At 46.8% G+C, this 24,137-nt stretch overlaps 1 protein-coding gene across 3 annotated transcripts in view; it reads left to right on the top strand.

Moving 5' to 3' along the window:
* The window catches only part of BCR (BCR activator of RhoGEF and GTPase), a 106,834-nt gene that overhangs the window by 64,996 nt on the left and 17,701 nt on the right, over positions 1–24,137 (top strand). For 2 of the 3 annotated variants that reach the window (XM_062590451.1, XM_062590454.1), the window contains exons 5-15: positions 2,433–2,540; positions 4,303–4,363; positions 5,290–5,342; positions 5,695–5,835; positions 16,457–16,578; positions 17,754–17,922; positions 19,337–19,456; positions 20,408–20,483; positions 21,074–21,178; positions 22,074–22,148; positions 23,845–23,942. In XM_062590451.1, the coding sequence (XP_062446435.1) occupies positions 2,433–2,540; positions 4,303–4,363; positions 5,290–5,342; positions 5,695–5,835; positions 16,457–16,578; positions 17,754–17,922; positions 19,337–19,456; positions 20,408–20,483; positions 21,074–21,178; positions 22,074–22,148; positions 23,845–23,942 (1,128 nt within the window). The remainder of the gene's footprint in view (positions 1–2,432; positions 2,541–4,302; positions 4,364–5,289; positions 5,343–5,694; positions 5,836–16,456; positions 16,579–17,753; positions 17,923–19,336; positions 19,457–20,407; positions 20,484–21,073; positions 21,179–22,073; positions 22,149–23,844; positions 23,943–24,137) is intronic. The other variant, XM_062590452.1, reaches the window with a different exon arrangement.

Here is a 24,137-nt window from a genome sequence, read left to right as displayed (position 1 = left end):
TAAAAGACTTGTTTCTTGCTGATGGGGATCACCAGCCTAGGCGGTAAGCTCTTCTGGCACTCTCCTTTTCTGTTTCCCTGAATCTTCTGCACTTAACAGAAAGGATAGATTTATTGAATTACTATTGGAAGCAAAGAAGCAAATTGCCTTAGCGCAGAAAATTCTGAGCTGCCTTAGCGGTGCATTTTTGGTGGTTTGGTACAGTATCACTAGGAATTGTGAACTTTTGCTAGGTAAGATAGAGCTAATCATTCTTGTCAGGCAGCTGGAAGCAGCTAGATGTGAGAGATGGAGAACACTAGGCATTAGAAGACATCTAGACAGGATGTACATCCAATCTTTTGGAGCAGATTTGTTTGCTTGTGGTCATGTCATGTAATCTGATGATAAACACTGGAATTTTTGTTGTTATCCTGAGATCCCTGGGAACATTAATTTTCTTTAATGTCTTGTAAAACAAAGCACTGTAGGTTGAAGTTAAAGAAAGTACATGCAAGGAGTTTTAGAATTTCATGTGATCTTCCATGAAGTACGATCCATTTATAATATCTGTGACAGTTAGTCCACATTTTTGCAGTTGAAACTAAGGGAAGTGGGGGAGATGGAAGACACCAGGAATGGAGTGAAATATGCTTCTCATTTTTGTGGAATATTTTGAAAAAAATATACATATTTTTTATAATTAGGAAAGAAAAACTTTAGAACTTTTAGGAGTAAAGAAATACTTAACAAAACAAAAAAATTATCACTCACCATTTTTAGAAACGACAAATAATTTTTAAACTGAAAGCCAGTTTTTTTTACCAAAGTCTTTTTGCTTTTCAATGTGTTCTTTTTAAATGAGAAAGGAAAAACTTAAACCATCACTAAAATTCTTCTGAAGCATTGTTGCTTTGATTGGAAGCTTCTTTTTTAATGGAAAATGTTTCTGTAACAGCATGGTTAGAAGAAGAAAAAGAAAGCTTAAATTGTCTGTTTAGGAGTACTAGGAAATGAAAAAACCACAGAGGAATGGAGAAGCTCTAATGCTTTGCTATGTTGGCTGGCATCATCCGAACACGGATGTCGTAAGTCCTGCAAATGAGCAGTAATTCTGACAGCAGCTTCTTCAGGGAATGGTGCCCCGTGGCAGCTACAGATTTCGTTCTCTCCACTCTGCTGGGGCCAGATTGTCCCCGGCGTAAGTGAGCGCAGCTTCCTTTGACTTCAGTCCTAGCCATGCCATTTGGCGTGAGGGTTGAGGTTTGTTCCTAATCTTTCAGCAAAATACATTCTAGGAAATAGCTCGATGCGTTTTTGCCTTTGTTAGCTAAAGAAATTATGCAGGAAATGTTCTTCTGAGACTGGCATTTTCTCTCCTGTTGTCTTGTGGCCAAAGCTCCGTAGAGGAAAGGAGAGCACAGTTATGAGAGAGTGGGAGAGGGAAAGGGCAGTGTCTGTAGGAAAGCTCGCAGCGCTGCCTGTTGCACCTCTTGGGCAGAAGCAGCAGGGGAGATGCAGAAATGATATGGTAAGTGCAAGCTCTTCTGGCAAAAAACTTTGTTTTAGTGGAGTCCTTTACAGCGCTCCATCTGTTGGCTCGCTATTGAGCATGCACTTGCAAGCTCACTTAACGTGCTGAGATGTTTACAGCACAGCCTGTGCAGCTCTGCAACACGAAAACTGCTCTGCAGTCCAGAGAAGCTTGGAAGTCTCCCCAGGATTTTCCCAAGCTGGTTCTTATGTTCTCTAGCATGAATATGGCTGCAATTCCTAAGTCAGCAAACAGGATCAGTGCTAAGACCCAGTGATTAATATAAAAGGCTTATTACTGGACTCTGAGGCCTGCTATACCTTCATTTGGACCAATCGCATAGTGCTTCTGCTTGGAAAGCCGTGCTGTTTTCTGTCACCTGGTGCTGCAGCCCCTGCCTTCCAAACAGACAGGCTGCGCTCCGAATCTCCCTTCTGTTTTTTCAGTGCTAATGCAGATACAGGTTAATATCTGGGTTTGTTTTGACGTGTCCCCCATGCACACAGAAGCCACCAAGTAGCTTGCTAGTGTCACATTTGTGATGTTAGGGCTGAATCATTCCTGTCTGATTCATATTTTGTGGCAAATAACCAGCAGCTCCTATTACATCCATGAGCTAAAATATTAATAGATACTAATCTGGCAGCCCAGAAGGGAAAAATAGATGGCAGTAATAAGGATGTGTCATCCTCCAAAGCCAATAAGTGAACTTGTTCAGGATAGATGGAGCTGGATGCATAGCAGCACCTGCTCTGGTTAAGCAAAGCTGAGGGGCCCGAGACATGTTCCTGGCTCTGTTCAGTGTTCCCTGAGGTCCTTTGGGTTGAAGGAACATGGCCTGATCGGTACATATTCAGAGTGGCCATCCCAAACTGTCGTCTTCCGTAGCGTTTATTTTGTTCTGTTCTGCTTGCTGCAGGCCAGCCAGCTGGGGGTGTACCGGGCCTTTGTGGATAACTATGAAGTTGCTATGGAGACAGCAGAGAAGTGCTGCCAAGCCAACGCTCAGTTTGCTGAAATCTCGGAGGTAATGTCACGCTATTCAGACACACGAGCCGGCTGGATCTGAGTAATACCTGGCGATGACGCTCCCATCCATCCTCCAAGTAGCTCTGCAGCCCTGACTTCCAGAGGAGTTGTGAGCTCCCGTAGACTCATTGCATCAGCCTGGCTTCATACCATGATTTATACTTTGGGCTTGTAGAGGTTATTCTGTAGGCTGCCCCCATGCTTCCCCCTCCCCCCCCCCCGAGGGAATCTTACTGTAACAACCAGCACTGCTTTGAACTTCCCAGTGCTATGCCACCTTCATGCCTTCCTAGAAGGAAAAGTCATATTTGAGCTTCTGGCACATTTCTGTGGCTAATGGTAATGCTGACAGTGATACAAAAGGCCACACTTAGTGGCTGGCATTATGTCTGTCAGTGGAACTGCCAGCTTCATTGGCTTGGAGAGGAGGAGGGGGTAGCACTGGAAAGCCTTCTGTTTAAAACTGCAAATGTATCAAGCATAATCTTTAATGTTGTGTGTTGGGCTGCTCTGATTTTCTACCTGTGAGTGGAGCACTTTGCGTCAAAGCATTTTGAAGGCTTTTTCAGGCTTCCCAGACCACCAGCTCTGCCTGCTGTGCATGGTCTCTTTGCATTGCGATAATTATGTCTTGAAGAATTCAGCTGTCAAGAAAACACGAACTTCAGATATGTGTCCTTAAAAACAAGCAGATAAATTATCAGAGCTGAATAATACTGGGGGCATTTAATGCTTTGAAAAAGCTACTGAATACACACAATATTGCACATCCCTTCAGATTGTCATGAGGGGGAGGCAAAATAAAGTGTTTCCTCTGTGCTCCAAAATGAGGCCTGCCTGTTGGCATCTGCTGTGCTTCTCAAGAGCACGAGTGTCTCCTATTATCTCCTGTCCTGAGGGTTTCCTCCAGGTTCTGGTCCTTTGCCTGGCAACTTCTGTCCTCCAGTTGTATCAGCTCATTAGTAAAGTAGCTTCCCCAGTGCTTACTTTTCTTTCAGTACTGAAATGTATCCTATGGACTTTTCCATTTATTAATAATAATATATCAATAGTATTATAGTAGCCCCTAGAAGACAGAATGGAGATTAAGGCCCCAGGCTGCTCCATGCAAATGTGATCCCTGGGTTTTAGCTTTCTCCTGAAAGATAATTCTAAAATCGTGACCGTACCTACTGTTTTTGGAGTGATGGTGATCGCACTCTTGCATTTGTGTCTGTATCCTGCTGAGGACTTCAGAGCACTTTCAGCACATTAATGGTCCCTGAGCAAAGCAGAAAGTCACAGGTAATGCTTCTTTTCTGCCGTGAACAGAGAACTGATTTATCCAAGGTCACACAGCTCTGGGCAGGTGCATAAGGAAGTATAACCTGAGGGTCCTGACTCCCAATCCTGTACTTTATTTATTGGCAGTGTACACATACCGTGATAATGGCTGGGCCCTTATGGCCATGCCTTTCTCTGCAGGTGATTAACAACTCCACCATCCCCGTGAAGATTGTTCCCTGCTTTGCTGCATCTCTATTGATGTGCACTTCTAAGAAATTTCCTTAATATTTGAGATGCATGGGTACCTGTGACATGGCAATGGTGCATTTATCAGAAGAAAAGCACATTTTTCTTGTACTGTCTTGGACTGTGATAGAACTTTTCCTCTCTGCTGGCTTAGGCCCTCCCTTGAAGGAGCAGAGAGCCTCTTACATTCATATATGATATTTTAAGGTGATTGACGGTCTGCTACATGGGTTTTCTTTTTCTTTTAGAATCTAAAGGCTAGAAGCACAAAGGATTCTAAAGATCAGACGACGAAAAATTCCTTGGAAAGTGAGTGATCCATGCAGAGGAGTCTGTGGTTTGTCAGGACTGTGTGGGAGCTGTTGCCAAAACCTCCATGTTCCCTTTGTCTTTTTAAATGCTGGAAGATTATGGAATCTTTTCTGGCTCTACCTGGGAGAGCAGCTCCCGTTTGCTAAGTAGCAGAGCTGTGCATAGTAAGCTGCATGCATGCATGGGGAAGCTGCTGCCTAGCTTAAAACCTGATCAGTCCCTTTGGGCACTAACAGGCTAATCAAAGGATTGACGTGATTTTACAGGAACATCCACTACCCAGTGGTAGTGCCGATGTCAGCCTAAAAGTACTTCCGACGTATTTTTTTCCTTATAGTAGCATCTAGAGAGCCTGGCTGAGATCAGGTTCCATTGTGCTTGTCTTTATACACGCACATAGTAAAAGAAAACCTGTGTTCCAAGGAGCTTCCTCCCTGACTAGTATGAAAGCCAGCTCCGTTCCTTTTTTGGCCTGTTATCAGGTTTTAGAGGCACCCGACAGTGTCATGCTGAACTCCAGAAGGCAGGGATGCACTGGCAACCTTTCAGGAACCTCCGTGGCAACTTCAGGAGCACAAGGCCCAATTCTGACCTGTGGCAGCAGGCAGGGTGCCAGGGAACTGTTGGAAGTGTGCTGTGCTGTGTGCAGTTCTTCCCTGCCACCTTGTGTGCTCCTCATTCGCTGTCTGACCGGGTGTGCTTGCAAAGAGGCATCTGTTTGCCATGGAGAACATTTGTTTCCTCTGTGTGTTCACGTGTGTTTCATTGCATGTGTAGCATGTTAATGTTAGAGAAGGGAATTTCCTGGTAGCTCATTAGTAATAAACCTGTGCTTGTACATTCAGTTGCATTGGACAAGTTACTCTGTAGGGGGCTGTGTTTAGGTGGCTGCTTTTCTCATGTTCCTGCTGCTTTTTTCCCAGCTCTGTTGTACAAGCCAGTGGATCGAGTGACGCGCAGCACACTTGTCCTTCATGTAAGTACCTGAAGTGTAATTTTCAAAATCTAAGCCCCTTCCCTATTTTCTTCTCCCTTCAAATTTTCTGTGGAGCTGAAGGACTGCAAAAATTAAGCTGTCATGTTGCATATGAGCCTCTTTTCTTTACACTGAGGAGAGGAAGCCCATGGCTAAGACCTTGGGTATCTCTGCAGTGGTGTTACTGAGAAGTGCAGGGTATGGTCCTCTTCCTCTGTAGAGGCAGCCTTACTCTAATCTGTAAGAAAAGGCTGGAGCAACTTGTCCTGAGGATCTGGTTAGAGGACCTCCAACTCTTCTCCTTTCCAGTGTTGGTTACAATGCTGTCCTTTGTTTTTATTCCTGGTGGCAGGATTTGCTGAAGCACACTCCAGTGACCCACCCTGACTATCCCCTCCTGCAGGATGCGCTGCGGATCTCGCAGAACTTCCTCTCCAGCATCAATGAGGAGATCACTCCTCGTCGGCAATCCATGACTGTGAAGAAGGGGGAGGTGAGTCCTCCTGCATTAGTTATTTTGTCAGTTCCTAAATACTGGTTGTCCCTTTCTGTGGAGCGGGCTGGGAACATACGCTATTCGTTTGTTTGTTGCTAAGATACAGTTTACGCAGTGTCCTTGTTCTCTAAAGGAAGTAGTACAGTCTCCTCTGTTTTCTGCTTGGAAGACTCTTTGGAAACCCAGAAGAAAAGTAGGTTTAGAATTTTGTCCTTAGCTTTGTTACAATTATTTGTCATACATCATTACTATGATGCATATTCATATTCCTATGTACGTAGAAGAATTTGTATTTTACCTGCAAACTGGAACCAAACAGGATGCCTAGGAGGGGAAAAGGGGAAGGATACATCTGAAATCACAAAAGATTAGGAAAGAACAACAACCACAGCAATTTTCCAAAATCTTCATTCTCACCATGAAATCATTTTGTGCATGCTCAGTGCTAAAGAATAATGTTGTAAATGGAAGTAGGAAGCAAAACAAATGGACTAGACTGGGGAAGTTAAGGGAGGAGTTTGGCTGCTAAGGGTGTGATACAACTTCTCTCAGCTCTGTTAGGAATTGGACTAGGCCCAGAAAGTGCTAAAATGTGCAGTTCCCTTACCTGCCTATGGTGTTGTGAAGAATAGCGTAGAATTACCCAAGAGCAAAGTCTGCATGCTTTGCTGTGCTTGATTCATCTGCCTCCTAATTCATTAGAAGAGAACTCGGCCCTTTCTGAGTAAGGGCCAAGACTGACAGAAGTGTTAAGAAACAGAAGTGTGTAGGAGGTTGGCTCGGATAGTGTGTGTATAAGAGGGATTGCGGTAAGGTGTCAGAGGCACTGGCTGATCAAAAGTGACCTGTATGGAAACATCTCCTACAAAGCCCAAGAGATTGTTCGCTTAGAATGAACCTTCAAGATGTATTCCCAAATCCTGTGAGGTAAACATAGTTGCTTTTAGCTGTTAAATTGATTTTCATCTGCAGAACATTCCCTAGAAGCTACAGTGCTGGGAATTGGGCACACCATTTGTTCTGTAACTGTTGCTTATGGTCTCATTTTGTCAACTGAGGAAGACTGCAGCTGAGAGGAGAAGAGAGGAGGAGCTGAGCAACTGGAGGCTGAGATAGCAGCTCAGACATCAGTCACCAGAGCCTCGGAGGTAGTAGGAGCCCTCATTAAAGCGGTTGCTGATTGAGTCATAGCAGACACTGCAGGCTGGAATGGCCCTCGCAGGGGAGGGAACGCACTGTGTTCTCCGGTTGTCTGTCAGCATCTCAATGAGGGATGTGGGCTTTGAAAAGTGTCACGCAGAATCCTAATGAAGTACCGTTGCTCAGGCTGAGGGGCAGGCTCGGGAGGATAATTCTGATGATCTCTCTCTGGAGCAGTGCATTTGTCAGATCTTACAGAGCAGGAAGGGGAGGCCTGTCAGGATTGGGCTCAGACAGCCTGTTCATGCTTTCTCTGGTGCTGCAGTGACTCTATAATGTGGGGAGAGTGAGAAGAGGACAAACTGAAGCTGAGGACTGTGAGTGTGCTGGAGGGAACTGGGAACTTTGTGCCCTCACTCGTGCCACATGCAGCTAGAGCTGAGCCCAGGGAGAAAGCGGCTTGTTCCTGGTGCTTCCCCTGTTTGCCTTCCTCTCTGGGAATCTGGTGATGGCTACTTCCTTTGGTCATTTGGCACCAAGATCTCTCATTTTTTTTCATTGGGACAGTGCCCAGTTGGTAGCTCTCTGTTGAGCCTGAAGTATGTTCATTTTCTTTGTAATAATCCAGAACACGAGTGGGCTCCCAGCTGCTCTATCTGGGTTAGGAACGGCTGCTGCTTCCTACAAGCTACTCAGCTTGGGGTCAGAGCTGGGTTTTATTTATGCCTGTAAATCTTTCCTTTTCTATTTATCCTTTCCTCCCACTCCCCTTGCCTGTGCTTTCCCTGGGGTGACAGGACAGTGCGCAGTTTACATCTCGTAATTGACTGTTCTCAATGCATAATGCATTTTTTATTTTAATGAATCACCAGCTTGCTTTGATGGCTTTTTTCATTATTTTTCTTCCTCCCATTGAAATTTCCTTGGTGGAAGTGAAGGAGGGAAAACAGCCCTTTCCCCTCATGTATTGCTTAGGTGCTGATCTCAGTTATCTTTTTTTGCCAGTCCTTGTCTTTTATGTAGAATATTTTTCTCCTTTGAGTGCAGCACAGGGAGGAGTCAAATCTCCTTCGCCAGCCTCTCACTCCAGCTCTCTTTTACATGATCGCTTTGAACTGGGGAAAGCAGCCAGCGGTTAATCTCCCTAGTGACAGACTGCTAAGGAGAGGAGTGTGGGTCAGGAGAGAGCACAGCCTCATCATCTCAGTCTTCCTCTGTTTTGCAGAAGGTGATCCCCTGCTAAGGGGGCACTGGCTCAGTCTGTCCTGCTTGCTGCCGGGTGCCCTGCCAGCCCTGTTTAGTTCAGTGAACTCTTCTCTTATTCAAGGTTTATGCATGTAAACTGTAAGTTTTCTGTGCCATATGGACCTGGTTTGATTTGCTGGCTTGAATGAGCATTTCAGGTAGGGCATACCTGACGAGGAGATGGGCCCGAAGGGAGTAAAGCCCTTCACTAAAGGCTTTTTGTGATTTGAGGATTTGAGGGAATGGTAAGAACAGTTTGGCCCTCGCTGCCTGCCAGGCTCTCTGTAGCTAGGTAGTCCTTTCTGCTTTGTGGTTTGTTGTTTGTTGATGTTTTGGAGGAGTGAGGAGAGAACTGGGCCCAGCCTGTTCAGTTTGTCAGAGGTTTGCTTGACAATGGGAATGCAAAGGCGAGCATGGCCCAGAGGCTGCATGTTTGCATCCCGCTCCCTCCACGATGTGGAGAAAGCTTTGGATCTATCCTTACAGTATGGCCCAAAGGAAACAGTATGGGGAGAGGTGAAAACATGATGGTTGTTTTGCTGCTCTTATGCTCTTGTTCTGAGAATTTCAGGCCCCACACAGTCCTAGTACATTTGGAGAAGGATGCTGTGCTGAGAGTTGGAGCCTCTGGTAGACAGCAACAAGAGGTAGCTAGGAGAGTTTGTGGAAATGCTTATCTTGGTTTTTGATAAACTGTTCGACTGATCTCCATTCAGCTCTGATCTGCTCCATTCTCTACTTTCTCTTTCCCATCTTCCTACTTTTCTGATTTTACTTTTTTGATGGATTAGCTCCAGACATCCACTTCATCAACCCTCTAGATAACCAAACAAATGCATGGAGGGAAGCAAAGGGGGTCTTAGCAGCATGGCACCATCCGGCTTGCAACACATGAGTGGTGGAGAATCTTCCTCTGTTGTCGGTGGATTGTTTGCCCACTGGACCATGGACCAGACATCTTGTTTGCTCACTGCTGATCCTTCTTCACCACTTCACTTCACCACTGAGGTGGGGTGGGGAAGAGCAGGAAGCTGAATGCATGAGGTGAAGTGTGTGCCAGTGTTATATTCCCGAAAGGAGGCGTAAAAACCCTTTCTAGTCTTATTAACAAGTGAGCAGCGTGGACTGCATGGCTTTTCCCAACTGAACCTGGATGCAAATGGCTGTGGACCTTGTATTGTCTTTCCCTGACAGAAATCAGCATTTATGTTTCCAGCTAGTTCAGCCTGTTCTTGTATAGCAGGAGTTAATGAAACTGCTAAAATCAGAGCTCCACTGGGAGAAGATGATCCCTTCCTTGCTTGCTGCTTGTCTAATAATGCTCTTTGCAGGGTGGTGTTATAGGGTGGCTCAAACCAAGCCAAGTGATGGTGGCTGCCATTCTGCCTTGTCCCTGGCCATGCAGTCCCACCCATTTAACTGCTGGCACTGGTATTTGTGTGACCGCACAGTGGTGGGGGGAATGAAGCTGCCTGAAAAACAAGCTTTGCATTTTTTGGTTTGTTTGGTTGGAGGGTTTGTTTGTTTGGTTGGTTTGGTTTTTTTATTTGTTTGGGGTTTTTTGAATTTTGGGTCACTCAGCTGGCTGAGTGGCTTAGTGTCTGGTCTCATGAGCACCAGTACTGACACAAGTGGGCAGGCGGGGGATTTCTGCTGGGATCAAGGCCCTTAGATCATGTTTTGCATCAGCTTATACCACTGTGGACCTTTCTCCCACCTGGCCCCACAGAGAAGAGGCTGCTTGGCAGGCTGCTCTACCATGTTGCTGAATGTAGCTTGTAATGGCAGCTAAGGAACCAGGCTTTAGGGTCCTGTTTGACTTTGTAGAGACTGTGGTAGGAAAGGGAGAGGACAAAGGAGGTTTGCAAGGGGGCAGAAGTACAAACTAAATCCTTTGGAAAGCTGGAGGCTGAGGTTAGACACAGGCAGTCATGCACAGCTTGAGGTCTAGTGCCTACTGCTCCCACAGGCCCTGGGCAGATGTTGGCAGTAGAGCGCTCAAAAATGATCTTGGATGCTTCACACTCTGTCTCACAGCTGGAGTCAGAGAGCTCCTGGTGACAAGAGCTTTAGAAAAAAAAAAAAGAAAAAGTAAAAGGAAAGACTATTAAAATAGCAGCCCATTTAGCTCCCCAGGCAGAGCATCTCTTTATTCTGCAGCGCTAATCCTGCGACACATGTGCGTGCACACACACACCGCACACATGAGGAATCATTTCCTTCCTACACTCTGCAGAAAGCCAAACCACCTCTTCCTCACTGACATATGCCGATACCCATCTCTTGCTTTTACCCTCCTCCTCCTGCCTCACACATGTTCCAGTGCTTCCTGGGGCTCTCACCCACGCGTGCCACAGGCCTCTGCTGTCACCACACCGGATGAGCTCTTTCCTTGGCACTCACGTGAGGAGACAGTCCTTTGCAGAGCTGTGATTCTGGATGAGCAGATTTTTAAATTCCACTTCTTGCAACATCTCTCAGACAAACTGGTCTTGCGCCGCACTTCCTGTAGTTAAAGGGTAACGTGACAGCAGCAGGATTTATCATATGCAAACAGCACAAAAACAGTGTAGGATGACTAGACGAGCATGCAGGTAGTCATGAGGCTGGTAGCAGAGGAGGGGGAGATGTTCAGTGGCAGAGGTAAAAGGAGGAAGAGAGCAGCAGGCAATCCAAAAAGGATATCTTGAGTTGTGAAAAATGTAGAGCAAGAGCTCTTTTGTTCAGAGCACTGAGGCGGATGGGAGAAGAGGCAGGTGTAAGTGTGAAAGGGAGAGCAGGACCTGCAAAGGAGGCATGAGACTTGCACTGCAACAACACAGGAGCTTAGCAACAGCCCCTAGAAGGTATCAATCTGCCCAGGCCTTGTTTGAGAGGCTACAGATGATCCTGATTCCCTCCTCTGTGATACAAAATTAAAGTTTTGCCCTAGACCTCCTTAAACATCTTTATAGCTCAGCTAAGCTCCTGAATTGGACAACTGCCGGTCTTGGGGCTGTCTGTGAAAGAGAGGGAGCCACTTTGCCATGCTATTGACACTCTGACATTAAACCCATGTTTTCCTGGGTGTTTCTTTGATGTTTCTGTAGCGTATATGTCACTCCAGACTATTTTGAGAAGCCCTTAGCACCTTTGGTAACTTCAGTTAACAGAATAACTTTGGGAAAAAAGTGGATAGATGGTCTCCCCCACACAGGATGTTGTATGTCACCAGGTCAGCCAGCCAAAGGACGTCATATTTCAGAAGACCCTTCTTAGCAAGAGGAATTCCTTTAAGGTAGGTGGGAGGAGTAGACCAAAGTGGGCTTTGGTTCCCACACTGCCAGAAGAGGCCTTTGGAGCTGAGGGTACTGTTTGCACCGTGAGCGAGCCCTAGCAAGGACCAGCAGTGTCTAGGGGGCTGCTGGCTTCCCCTCCAAGGTGGGGTAGGATGGCTGACTCATGCTAGGAGGTCAGGGAAGGTGCCCTGCGCTCCCTCTCTGTGTGGCTTGGCAGGGATCTGGTAAGCCAGTTGGGAAATCCTTTTATTGTTTCCCTCTGACCTGCTTGAACCCTTCCGACAAGATGAATCATTTGCAACAAAGGATGTGACCCTTTGCTGGAAGTGCTCCTCCTCTGTTCCGCTGATGCTGAGCAGTCTGGAGCATGCCTGTTGTGCCCAGCCCTAACGAAAGTCCTGTTTTCCTAGAGAAGCTGGTAGTTGGATCTACTGTCAAGCCCCACACCCATGTCAGCAGAGGTTTCCTTACTTGAGCCACAAACCCTTTCTCCTGTTCTCTCCTCCTCAGATGTTTGGTTGTTCATTGGTGGGCTGTCTCCCTGTCTCCTCACTGCAGGGAGACTATCCCGACCAGCTCATTAGTGAAAAGAAATGAAGAATGAAAGCTCTGGGAAGCTTAATATTTCCCTCTGAGCTGCTGACTGGACTGTGGCCCTTCTACCCCTTTACTTCTGTTCCAGGCAAGCTTAGGAAATCAAGCCTTGTTTTCCTCCCACCTCTTTCTAAGAGATTCTGCCTCAAGGGGGGTTTTGCTGCCTCACAGTAGCACTATGTCTCATCGATCTGGGTAACTTGTACCCAGGAGTGCCAGCCAAGATAAGCTCTGTGCAAATGACTGGTACCTCGGTCCCAGATGGGGAGTATGAAGGCTGTTAAATCACAGCCCTGTTTGGCATCCTATGGCTGAGCTTCCTCCCTGCGTTTAGGGGAGATGTGGGACAGCAAGTGAGGTTGCTTTGAGAAAGTCTGTCTGGACGATGACAGTCAGGGACTGTGCAGGTGGCAGGTTAGATGTGACGTTCGTGGACAGGAGAAAGGGTAGCTGGGTGGCCTCAGGCAGACTGTGTGTGGAGGTTTGTGGCCTTACTGCTGTAGGGGAATACCACCAGGCTCTCCTTTTCTCACTCTGCACAGGCCTGGCTGAAAGGGTTTTCCCTGGGGGCTCTGCCTGGGCCTCCCTTCACTTGAAGGACACACTTGTCCTCCAAGTACTCTGGTTTAGATGATGATACTGGACTACTGCCGGAACCAAGGCAGATCTAGGGCTGAGCCATGCTCCCTCATAATCCTCCAGCAATGCTCATGGGCCTGTGCCCTCCTTGACCTGTGAAGAAGCACGAGGATTGGCCATGTTGCAGGCTTGTCCCTGCCACCAGCGCCATCCTCCTAGGAGGGAGGGAGTGCTCAGTCCGTGTTCTGGACTAGTCTCTGACATTTTTCAGCTAGGAACTCTCCTCTGAGTGCTGAGCTGGGCTCTGCGCTGATTTCTGTGCTGAGTCTCGCACAGCTACTGGTGTCTGTGGCAGAGGGACACAGGGCCAGGTCGGGACCTGCCACATCACTGCCAGGTGGGGAAGGGACAATGTCATATAGCAGCTGCGAAGCAGAGGTGAGCAAGCTGTGAGAACATCTTCACCCCCAAGAACAATAAGCAGAGGTTGGGCTGGCAACAAGGAGCTATCCTCATTGCCCTGGAGGAGCTGAGCTGATTTGCAGCGTAATTAATATGCATCACATCTAGAAACCTGAGATCAGGGTTTTGGCTTGCTGAGAAAATCTCTCTTTCCCTGCTTCATTATTCTCTCAGATGAAATTTTTTGCAGCTCTGGAGATTGTTTCACTACTGACATGACACCTCCTCCTTTTTATTTATTTAATTTTCAAGCTGGATGTTCCTAGTTCCCTGCCTACCCAGGAGTTGCTCTCCAGGCAGAAGCGGGGAGGCACGCACAAGTGCACATCAGCAGCAAAGACATTCATGCAGGCAGGCGTTCTCTCCAAAACCACTCAAAACCACAAGAGGATCACACCCACCTAAAAATAAACATTAACATACGTACAGGCCTTCCCGGGCCTGAATCACTGCTGGATACCAGATCTCCACAGAGACTGTGCGACAGCCTGCCAGGGAGCAGCCCGACTTCCTGGCCCTGCCGAGAAGGTGCAGCTTTTGCTGCTGCTCCTCATGATTTGCAGGACCAAGTAATGGCAGGCAGTCTCGAGACAAGATGCCGACACTGCTGTCAGTGCTTTACAGTGCAGACAGCTCTGGTGCTAGTGCAGCTGCAGACAGGTAAACTTGGCTCTTGGCCCATGTCAGGAAGTTGAGGGTGCTGTAGGATGGAGTGTGGAAACAGGAATTAGCCTTAAGGATGTTCCTCTCCCTCATATTCCCTGCCATGATGCCTGCTGGGCTTAGGACTGATGTGGTTTGTTTTCATTTTGGAGAGCCGAGATGGGAGGGGTGGCAGAGGGAAAGAGAGGCAGAAGGATCACGCTCCCGCGCCCTCCGCATTAAATGTGTTCGGGGCTTGTCCAGTGATGCAGCAAGTAAAACCCACGGGGCATAACTTTGGGAGAGCGAGGCGCGAATTCCGGCCTGGACATCCTGACCTTGCCCAGGTTGACCGCTTTCCTGTTGCGTACTGCTGCCGAGCTGAGCGTAGCTGCCTCCCCCAAAGGGAGGTTTGTGTCTGTGTTTCCCAGCGCGGGGATAGCAGAGGTGCTGCGCATCAGGAGTAGGTGTCACTGGCAAGTCCTGTGCATGGGCCTGGAGCAAGCTGGTGGTAAAACAGCAGGGGGAGATGTTGGCAAGCGCTGGACAGCGTGAGCAGGTCTCTCTGTCACCAGCCACGGTGCCATCTAGGCACATACCGTATGTGTAAAGTGTCCCTCACTGGTGTCAGGAGAGAGGCGTCCTCAGAGCTGGAATAGCAAGGAAAATGGTGCGGGCCAGGGGAAAGGCTGTAGCAGATTTGTGTGGAGAGGTGATGGAGACCTGCTTTTATCAGCCCTGAAGCAAGGCAGTGCTGACAGTTATAGATACTTGGGGGAAATAAATTTGCCTGGAGATAAATACCCCTTAATCTGTTCTGAAAATCAGTGGGAGGTTTGGGAGGTTTCTGTTCATCTGGGTGTGCGCTCCGCTCCTATTGATCCTGACAGCAGGGCAGGAGGCCTGAGCACTCTCCGGGGCTTGAAACTCCTGTCTGGCTCGTAAGGGCGTGTGGCCATTCCCCTCCGTGCCAGCGCTCCAGCCTTTACCTCTGTTAAATATGGAGTGACCCTAAGGGAATTAGGAAAGAGGTGCTTCTGTCCTCCAGTGTGTGCCTCTTATTTAGGAGGCTGTAAAGCTACCGGGAACTAGAAACAGGAAAAAAATCATCAGGGCTGTGCAGCTTCTTTGCATCTTCTAGGTTTGGGGAAAATTTATATGAAATACAGAAGGGCTTTAAGTAGGCATTTGGAAAGAGAGAACATATCCAGATGGTCCTGTTTAAACACAGGCTGATGAGGGACTGCTGCTAAGTTTACTAGATGCACATTTTATTCAAGAATCATCCCTTAACAGCACTTGTAATAAGGAGGCAGCAATGATAATTCACCTGTTAATGTTGACAAATTGCTGTTGGGGAGGGGGGCGTAGAGATGCTGCTGGGCTCCTCTTTCGCAGCGGTGGGGTAGCTTGCGCTCAATTCAGCAGCTGGGTGACTACAGAGTGGAGAAAAGCCTGGGTCCAAAAGTGGTGTTTGCTGCTCCCTGCTGGTTTGCGGGGAGATGTTGCTGGCCCATGGCTATTTCTGAACCCTGTACCATATAGGGCACCTTTTCCGAGTTAGATTTGGGAGGCGACCTGTCAGCCCACGTCTTGTCCAGTGCACTGCATTTGGTGAACGGAGGCAGCATCTGCATCAAGATGGAGGCATCAAAATTAGAGGCCTGGTACAGCCGATGGCATTTGGGCTGCCCCATCTTACACTCTGCAGATGCGCCAACCACCCCACGTACCTCCAGTTTGCAGCCAGGGCAAAGCATAGACGGGGCACCAGCGGTTCCCGAAAACTGAGCAGACTCACTATGTGAAGAATTTTGCTCTGCTTTAAACTAAAGGTTTGTGACGTGCCTGATTTACTGAGCTAGGTCAGGCAGTAGGCTGTTGTAGTTCTCGTTCCCTGCTGTCTCACGTGAGGCCAGAGGACTTCACAGGTCCCGCACCCTGCTACAGTGCCCAGAAGAGTGCAGATGTTGGCTCAGGAGGGACCGCTGGATAGTTCTCCCCTGGCTGTCAAGTGCTTGAACTGCGAACGGGGCAGATGAATAAAGCCAACCCCACTCTTGCAGGAGACGTGCCATGTCACGTCCAGTTAATATGTAGGTGGCCTGTTTCCCTGGGCAGGCCAGAGGCATGTCTGTGATGGGTCGTCAGAGTCACCACCACGCCCATTCATTGAAAATTGCCATTGGGAAAATGGCTTGAGGGGGGGATTTGGATGCCCTTTTACAAGCCAATTGGGTCCGTCCTTTACTGCCGAAGAGCAAAAGGATACTTTGACAGGGCGGAGGCAACTACTGGTCACCACCATCACACCTGGGACAACTGTGCCCTCACTTCCCTTGTAGGGGTATCTGGTAGGACTGCGGGGAGGTGTCACAGCCGATGCAAGCCCCATTAGTAACTGGCTCAGGCACAGGTGATCGAGAGGCCTCAGGTCTATCTGACCTGGAAGCAAGTGATGGAGGAACTGCCTGACCATAGCTACTCCTGGGGAGACAGCAACAGGGAGCAGAGCTAGCAGCAATGACCTTTTAACAGCTGTTCTTCTGAACTGGACTATTTTACTGAATTGGCTCTCACAGGAGTCACAGCTAAGGAATGTGTTGCTGAGGGAGGCTCAATGCCTTATCTGAGACTGTTCCTGTACTAATTAAAATATCTTTTTTGTTTTTTACCAGCACCGGCAGCTCCTGAAGGACAGTTTCATGGTGGAGCTGGTTGAGGGAGCTCGCAAACTACGCCATGTCTTTCTTTTCACTGATCTGTTCCTCTGTGCCAAGCTTAAGAAGCAGATTGGAGGGTGAGGTTTCTCTTCTGGACTACATGCCTTGCACCTCAGCTTCAGATGAGGCCTGGATTCAGACAGCAATGATAGTTGAATATGAATACCCCAGACCTGAGTAACCATAGTCAGATGTAGTCAGACAAGATATGTTCAGCAAGGTAGAGTTGCCCATCATATGAGACCTTGGCCAAGTCCTGATCCCTCAGGAAAGGTTTTTTATTTTCCTTTTTGTTTTTCCAAGAATCTTCTTAGGAAAAAAAAGGATATCCTGTAGCTTCTGGTATTCTGGGAAAATGTCATTCATATTTTCTTTTTCTTTTCCTTTCCTTTTGTTACTGAGGTTATTCATTTTGGCGTTGCAACTGCAGCCAGCTAAATTCTGCAGTAAAATGGAGGAAGCACAATAAAGGGACTGTGTTTCCCATCTGCCCCAAAGTACAGCTATACAGTTTCATTGACATTTGTCAAACTGAGGAGGGAGGAAACTTTACCAACCTATCTGCCCTAAACAGACAAAGCTTCTCTTCCTTTGGTGAATATTCTGCTTTAGGAGATTCCTGTACTCCTCTTGTCCTATTGAAGCAATCAGTTGTCCATGTCCCTTTTGAAGCACATGCTTGTGGAGAAGGAACCTTGAAAAGATTGGGACACTCCCAAGAGTGGATGTTCCTGATAGGAGAGGTGGAACCTGATTATCCTGATGAAAGCACTGGAGAACAGCAATCATGAGCTTTAGTTACTGTCCCTCTTTTCTGGTTAGATTACACTGAGGTTTATGCATTGGCTGATCTATCCCATATAGTCTCCTAGCTCAGGAGACATCTGGATTTAGATCCACAGGTAGCAGCCCAGTCAGAGGCATGGCATGACTGCTGAACTCGGCCTTCACAGTGGCTTCAAATAAAGAAAGGGCTGGACTGAAAAGGATCGCAAAAGATATTTGTGATTTCTTAGGATGAAAAGAGCCAGAAAACAAAACAACTTGCTTTCTTGTTTGCTGTACTGGCTATTGTCCCTTCCAGACTTTCTTGCTAGAAAGCAGCCCTTTACCAGACTTTGACCAGGAGTCACAGTGAGGCTGTTCCCAATTTCTGCACCTTATGAATTGTAGCAGAGAACAGCTAATGGGAAAGGGGAACAAGCATTTTGTGCACCAGTAATATTAATGGTACAGACCTTTTGTCTTTCAGGAAAAGCCAGCAGTACGACTGCAAATGGTACATCCCGCTCACTGACCTTAGCTTCCAAATGGTGGATGAGTCTGAGGCAGTGCCCAATATTCCACTAGTACCTGATGAGGAGCTGGATGCCATGAAGATCAAGATATCACAAATCAAGAATGACATCCAACGAGAAAAGGTAAAATGAGTTGAGCGCTCCATCCTAAGTGCAGAACAGACTCAGTTCTGAACAGTCTTTGCCAAGATGAGAAGCTGGTAGAAACAGCATTCCCCAAGCTGCATAATATGGAGAATCCTGCTAAGACTGACTGTTCTGCAGAGACCTGTGAGGCAGTTGTGGTATGAGTGGCATATAGACAAATGTGTAATCCATCGTTACTTGTCCCGGTGCACTGCTTGTATGATGTTCTCCTGTGGGCAGGCAGAAACAACAAAAAATCATGTAGTTGTACCCAGCAGCTCTTCTGCTTGTGTGAGACCATCTGTGGCAGTGCTATCCCAGAACATCCTTGTGGAGGATGGGGCTCTTATGCCGTGGACTTGAAAAGCGCTAGCAGTGTGGCTTGCCAACTTTTAGGGAGTCTGGCTTCTTGTTATCTAACTATGATCCTGCAAGTGATTTTCATCAGAAACAAGGTACTTATGAATTTTTGCTGGAACGGTTATGCCATTTGAGCATTTCTGACCTCATGGGTGTCAGTACACCAGCAGACATATGGAGAACACCAAGTATTCTGACTGGATGGTCTAACATAGATGTAGTGTCCCTGGCCTGGGTTTATCTTTGCTTGCAAACATGTTTTCTCAGGGCTGTTAGACTCCAAACCGTCATGTCACCCAAAAGAGAAACAAGAGTCTGAAAACCGAAAACCTGCTGGTGTGTAGAGCAGGATATGAATAACATCGTGTGTTCCATGAGAAGATATCACCCGAGGTTCCAAAGAACATGTTTCTTGCTTTCTGCCCTGGCTGGCTTTCAGAGAGGGCTTCCTGGAAAAGTGAGATTTAAGAGGAATACCATAGAAGCCTCTTACTTACAGGGTGCAGTTGTCTAAGATACGGACTGTGGTGCATCAGTACTAAACAATGTATGTGACTGGTTTTGGGATTGGATTTTATCCAAGGAAAGACCTTGTATTTATGTGACTTCTGCTGAAAATGTGCTGGCAGGTGGTGGATGGGAGAACACTCTGTCTCCGGAGTTCTGGGCTTGCAATTCCCTCAGCTAAGGATGCTGGGGGAACAGTGCTATGGCTGCCAGGTGACATGATGCTGCAGCCTCTGGAACAAAAGAGTGGGGTACAGCTAGGGCAGCAAGCATGCTCTGCAGCAATCTTCATCTGGGAGGGCTAGAACTGGAGCATAGAGTCAAGTCTGACTGCGCAGATATTGACTGGGCTACAAAGTACAATCTCTCTGAGCAGCTCAGAGCCCTGTGGATCCTGTTGACAGCATTTCTCCTGCCTGCAGCCGTTTGGCTACTCAGAGAGGGAAGAGATTTCTGGTCTGAAAATTTGTGTCAGTGAAAATGGGGTCAAGTGTTGGAGAATGACTGGTGTGTTCTCTCTCTTCCTTTCTCTCCTTCCCTACAGAGGGCCAATAAGGGCAGCAAGGTCATTGAGAGGTTGAAAAAGAAGCTCTCAGAGCAGGAATCCCTCCTGCTGCTGATGTCTCCCAACATGGCTTTCCGGGTGCACAATCGCAATGGCAAGGTGAGTGGTTCTTCTGATCTCCCACGGATACAAGTCAGAAGTCAAACTGTAGGTGGATGTGTTTGTATATGCTGTTGCACAGTGAGATCTTCATGTATCTTTATTGTCCTCTAGTGTCTGGCCTAAAAGTACTTTCCAAGGCAGTAGACACCAAACCTTAGCTTACACCAAAGGCTATGGTGACATCTTGATTCATTTGCATGTGACATTGGCATTTAAAAAATAAAGTTAGGAATTGTTGCTCTGCTTCAACAGCTGTCTTGTGCTTGGAGCTGCCATGGCAAAGCAATAGAAACTGCTTTATTCACCTAAGATAAAGCTCTGCAGCAGCTCTAGTCTCACCTTTAAGTTCCAGGCTTTGTGCACTAAGGGCTCTCTCCTCCAGACTGCACACTGCGTCTGGCACCAGGGCTGCTGAATGGTCATGAGAAATCTCCTTTAGCTTCGTGACAAGTCAGTGTGCCAGCAGTACCGCTTACTCTGGGGGTGCTGTAACTGCTCGCCGCTGCCTTTGCATGCACTTGGCAGAGGATTCTCACAAGATCCTGTCAGTAGTCAGGCGTTTGCACAGACTGGCCTCAGCTTCCTCAGCTTGCATCGGTGTCTTGGCCTGTAGTAAAAGCTTTTAGGTCTCCTGGTGCAACTGTTGCGAGGAAGGAGCAGCATGGAGCTGTCATGGGAGCTTGTGCTGCCAGGAACCCAGCTGCTGTTTGCAGTGTAAGGCTCTGACTGCAGGCGTTTGTACTGGTCTTGCTGGCATGTGACTGCGAAGAGTGTACTGCTGGAGCCCTGCCTGTTGCTGACGAAAGCAGTGATGAAGGGTAACTGGCAGCAATACTAGAAGGATAGTGCATAGAAGAACTCCTCTAGGAGAAGGTGTGGGAGGTAGGCCTGCCCTCGATGATGGGTCAGAGTAGTGCATACCCTCTTCTCTTTTGTTTTTCTGGATAGAGTTACACGTTCCTCATTTCGTCGGACTATGAAAGGGCAGAGTGGAGGGAGAATATCCGGGAACAGCAGAAAAAATGTGAGTGTCCCTCAGCTGGGCAATGGTACAAATACTGTTGAACTACTTCATTAGAGAGCAGGAGTCCAGAGGGTGAAGTGTGGGGCAGGGCTCCCTAGGGAAAGAGGGACGTGCAGCAACGTCCGCAGTACAACATGGGTGTCCTTTGTCTTTCTTCATCTGAGCCTGTCCGAAGGACTTTTGCTTGCAGCACCACACAGGGAATGCGTGAGGACAGTGCTCAGTGAGTGTGCAGAGGGATTATCTGTTGCTGCTGGAGATCAGAGCTCTCTGGAGGTCTGGGTTGAGGGAACAGCTGCACCCTTTTACTTGGCTCCAGCCTGAAGAAACATGTACTTTTTGGAACAGGTATTTTTTAGCTTTGCAAGAAAATAAAGAGTCCTTCTTGCTTCCTGTGCACCACCCTGAGACTTTTTACACCAGAGAGTAACTAAACGTGTCCTGAACAGAGCTGGGCTGCGGCAGCAGTACAGCCATAAGCAACATGGTACTGTCACAGGGAGCTGCTCTCCAGTGTATGCCTAGAACAAGGGAACATGCATCGAGTCTCTGCTTTGACTTTTAACTGCTCCTTTGAACCTCCTTGGCAGGCTTTAAAAGCTTCTCACTCACATCAGTGGAGCTCCAGATGCTGACAAACTCCTGTGTGAAGCTGCAGACAGTCCACAACATTCCCCTCACAATCAACAAGGAAGGTGAGACCTATGATTTGTGCTTTCATATAGCACAGCTGTAGTGAAAACCTACCTCTGCCTTTCTTTGTGCATTTCCCCTAGAGTTGCTCTCACTGTTCTTTTTGCTACAGACTTCAGCTTGATGACAAGTGGCAAACTGGTAGTTCCTTAAAACAAAAGTTGAGACCATATGTACTCATCTGTGTAGCTTAGCAGAAGTAGATGATAGCATACAAACAGAAAGCAGCAGAGACAATAGCAATCAGTGATCCCAATGTTATTTGCAACAACAATAAAAATAAAAGCTCCAAACTATATGGCTGCATCTATATTAGTAAAATAAGCATCCCTGTACCATCCTGCAGTATATACTCAATGACTGTTAAACAACCTTCACGTGCAGCAATCCTGCCAGGAATGTTGGCATCTCCTGCCAGGGAGCTGAGTGCCTGTTAGAGCCCTGGCCTGGGGCAAGTCCTAAAATATGCCCAGGAACCCTTTGGGAGAGCGCTAGTTGGCAAAAGTTAAAACCGTCTCATAGACCATCCTAACAATCTGAATAACTCCAGTGCCTAAATTACTATTTAACCTGTTAGTATAGGCTTAGTCTCTCTATTTTACTTGTTCTCATTTGGTTTTCTCCCATGCTGTCTTGTTGATCCTAGAAGTGACTTTGTAAAATCCTCAAATTTCCAGAAAGTATTACAGATAAAACAGACAGTGAACCTGGAATGTCGTTCTCCTCTCAAATTCTCCTCTCCTATTATGAAATTGGCTAGATTATGTGCTCCTATCATCCATTTTAAGGAACTTTACCCTAAACTCACAAACCTGTGAAATATCAATCTCATCACTCTGTCTTTCTCTCTTGGCTCCTCTGTGAACTTCAACAAAATTTCTTGCATCTTTTGTGCAGATGATGAATCCCCAGGTCTCTATGGATTCCTGAATGTCATTGTCCATTCTGCCACAGGATTCAAGCAAAGTTCAAGTGAGTTGCAGTTCTATGATACACAGAGGTAGTTGATAGGTATGGGCTAGCAAGAGTGAGGCAGTTCAGCTGTGGTGACAGTTGGGGGTGGATTGATTTAGAATTGCAGCATCTAGGATGATGGCAAAAAAGGAGAGGTGATCTGAGGAACTGGGAGTGAAAATGAGGGAACTGGTATGAATTTAGGGGAACGCAGAACTCTGCTAATAACTCTCAGAAGGATCAGGATCAAGCATGCATCCTTTTTCTCTGGGCCGAGATTTTTAATTTTGTTTTGATTATTTTGTTTTTTAAGCCATGTTTGCTAATCATCACAAAGTTTTAGGTGCAAGTTAGGCCTTATCCTCCATTTTTCATGCAGTGGAAGGATGAGAAACAGTCTCTGACATCAGATTTGGTGGTGTCTGTGGTAAGAAGAAAAAATGTAAGATGTAGGGCAAAGATTTGACAGAAGGATCAAATGAGGTAAAAAGCAGAGAACCCTGCAGAAATGCACATGCTTCTCAGTCATCAGTGAGGATAATGCAGGAAAAAAATGTTCTTATGCTTTGTTTAGTGCACTAGAAGATACCATTTTCAATGATAACGTCTGTTCCCGAACTGATTGTGCGGCTCAGTTTGGGTGCATCCTACAGCATTTAACTGGAGAGTACACTTACTATAAGCAGCGTCAGCTCCTAGGAATGTGATGCATTGGTACTTGCCTGCTAACCTTGAAACTGTCCTTAACACAGGTTATAGTAAATGTAAAATGATGTACACAGAAAGCCCATATACAGGCACCTATTTAAAAAATAAGAGAGAAAGGTGAACAGGAGTAAGGTAAAATTTCAGCAGTATCTGTCTGTCCTTAGTTAAGAGGCAGGAGCCTGCTAGTCTCTCCTGTCCAGCTGGCAAGTTGTTGCAAAGCTTACCTAGTCATGCGGCTGGAGATCCTGTTCTCATCTAACCCTTGTGTGCAGTCTGAGGAGGAAAGGTGTGATTTGGACATACGTGGTTCCTGTTATCCTTCCAACTGCTGAACCACCAACTTCCTAGGTGCTGGCCTAACTCTTAACAAGTCGTTAATCTGCTGTGATTCAGATGTGTCTTTCCCTCTGGCAGGGCAATATTCATATTCTGCATAGAGAGCTTCACTTCTTGAAACCATTTTATATCAGATATGTGTAACTGGACAACGTAATATACAACACTACAAACAGGGGAAATGCCTGCAGCTCATTACCATTGCTTCAATGACGCTTAATACCTTATAATTAACCACTTTGAGAAGATAATAGGTTTGTAAAGACTGACTCCTAACCTTGTCTCTGAGGGATACTGTGATACCAATACTGTTTTCAGTGAGTCAGCTCTAATGTGTTCATGGGATCCAATTCTACCTGGGGAAGGTATGTTTCTCACGAATGGACACCTTCTGCTCAGGGTGGATGGATTTAGGAAGCACTGGATACCAGTATGCACCAGACTTCTGCTACGGATGAAGGGCTTGTCCATGCCAAGGTCGTTTACACCAACTTCATAAAGGCAACTCTGTTCGTCCAAATGCACTGTATGATAAGCAGGATTTGCACTGGCCAGTGTTACTGGTATTAATACGGAGAAGATACAGATGAAGAAACCCCTCAAAAGTATTAAGTATAGGATAGGAGATTTTAGAAATTTGAACAAAGCCTCTGTGTCTGTTTCTTCTCAGATTTGTACTGCACATTAGAGGTGGATTCTTTTGGATATTTCGTGAACAAGGCTAAAACTAGGGTCTACAGGGACACCACGGAGCCCAACTGGAATGAGGTAGGTTGGACTGTTCGTGGTGTGCCTCGTTCTGTGTGCCAAACAACAGCACATGATGAGCAGACAACCCGCAAATGAAAGAACAGTTTTTCTGCAGCTTGCATTGTGTGCTCTGGACTTGCGCTGCATGTGCTGCCTCTCAGAAAGCATATTTGTGACATTCACATGGGTGAATGGTCATTTCACCTAGCTCTT

Source organism: Rhea pennata, chromosome 17 (assembly GCF_028389875.1).
Source record: "Rhea pennata isolate bPtePen1 chromosome 17, bPtePen1.pri, whole genome shotgun sequence".
In the NCBI taxonomy this organism is placed as follows: domain Eukaryota; kingdom Metazoa; phylum Chordata; class Aves; order Rheiformes; family Rheidae; genus Rhea; species Rhea pennata.
The sequence above is the reverse complement of the archived record's forward strand: the minus strand, read 5'-3'. Positions and strand labels throughout refer to the sequence as shown.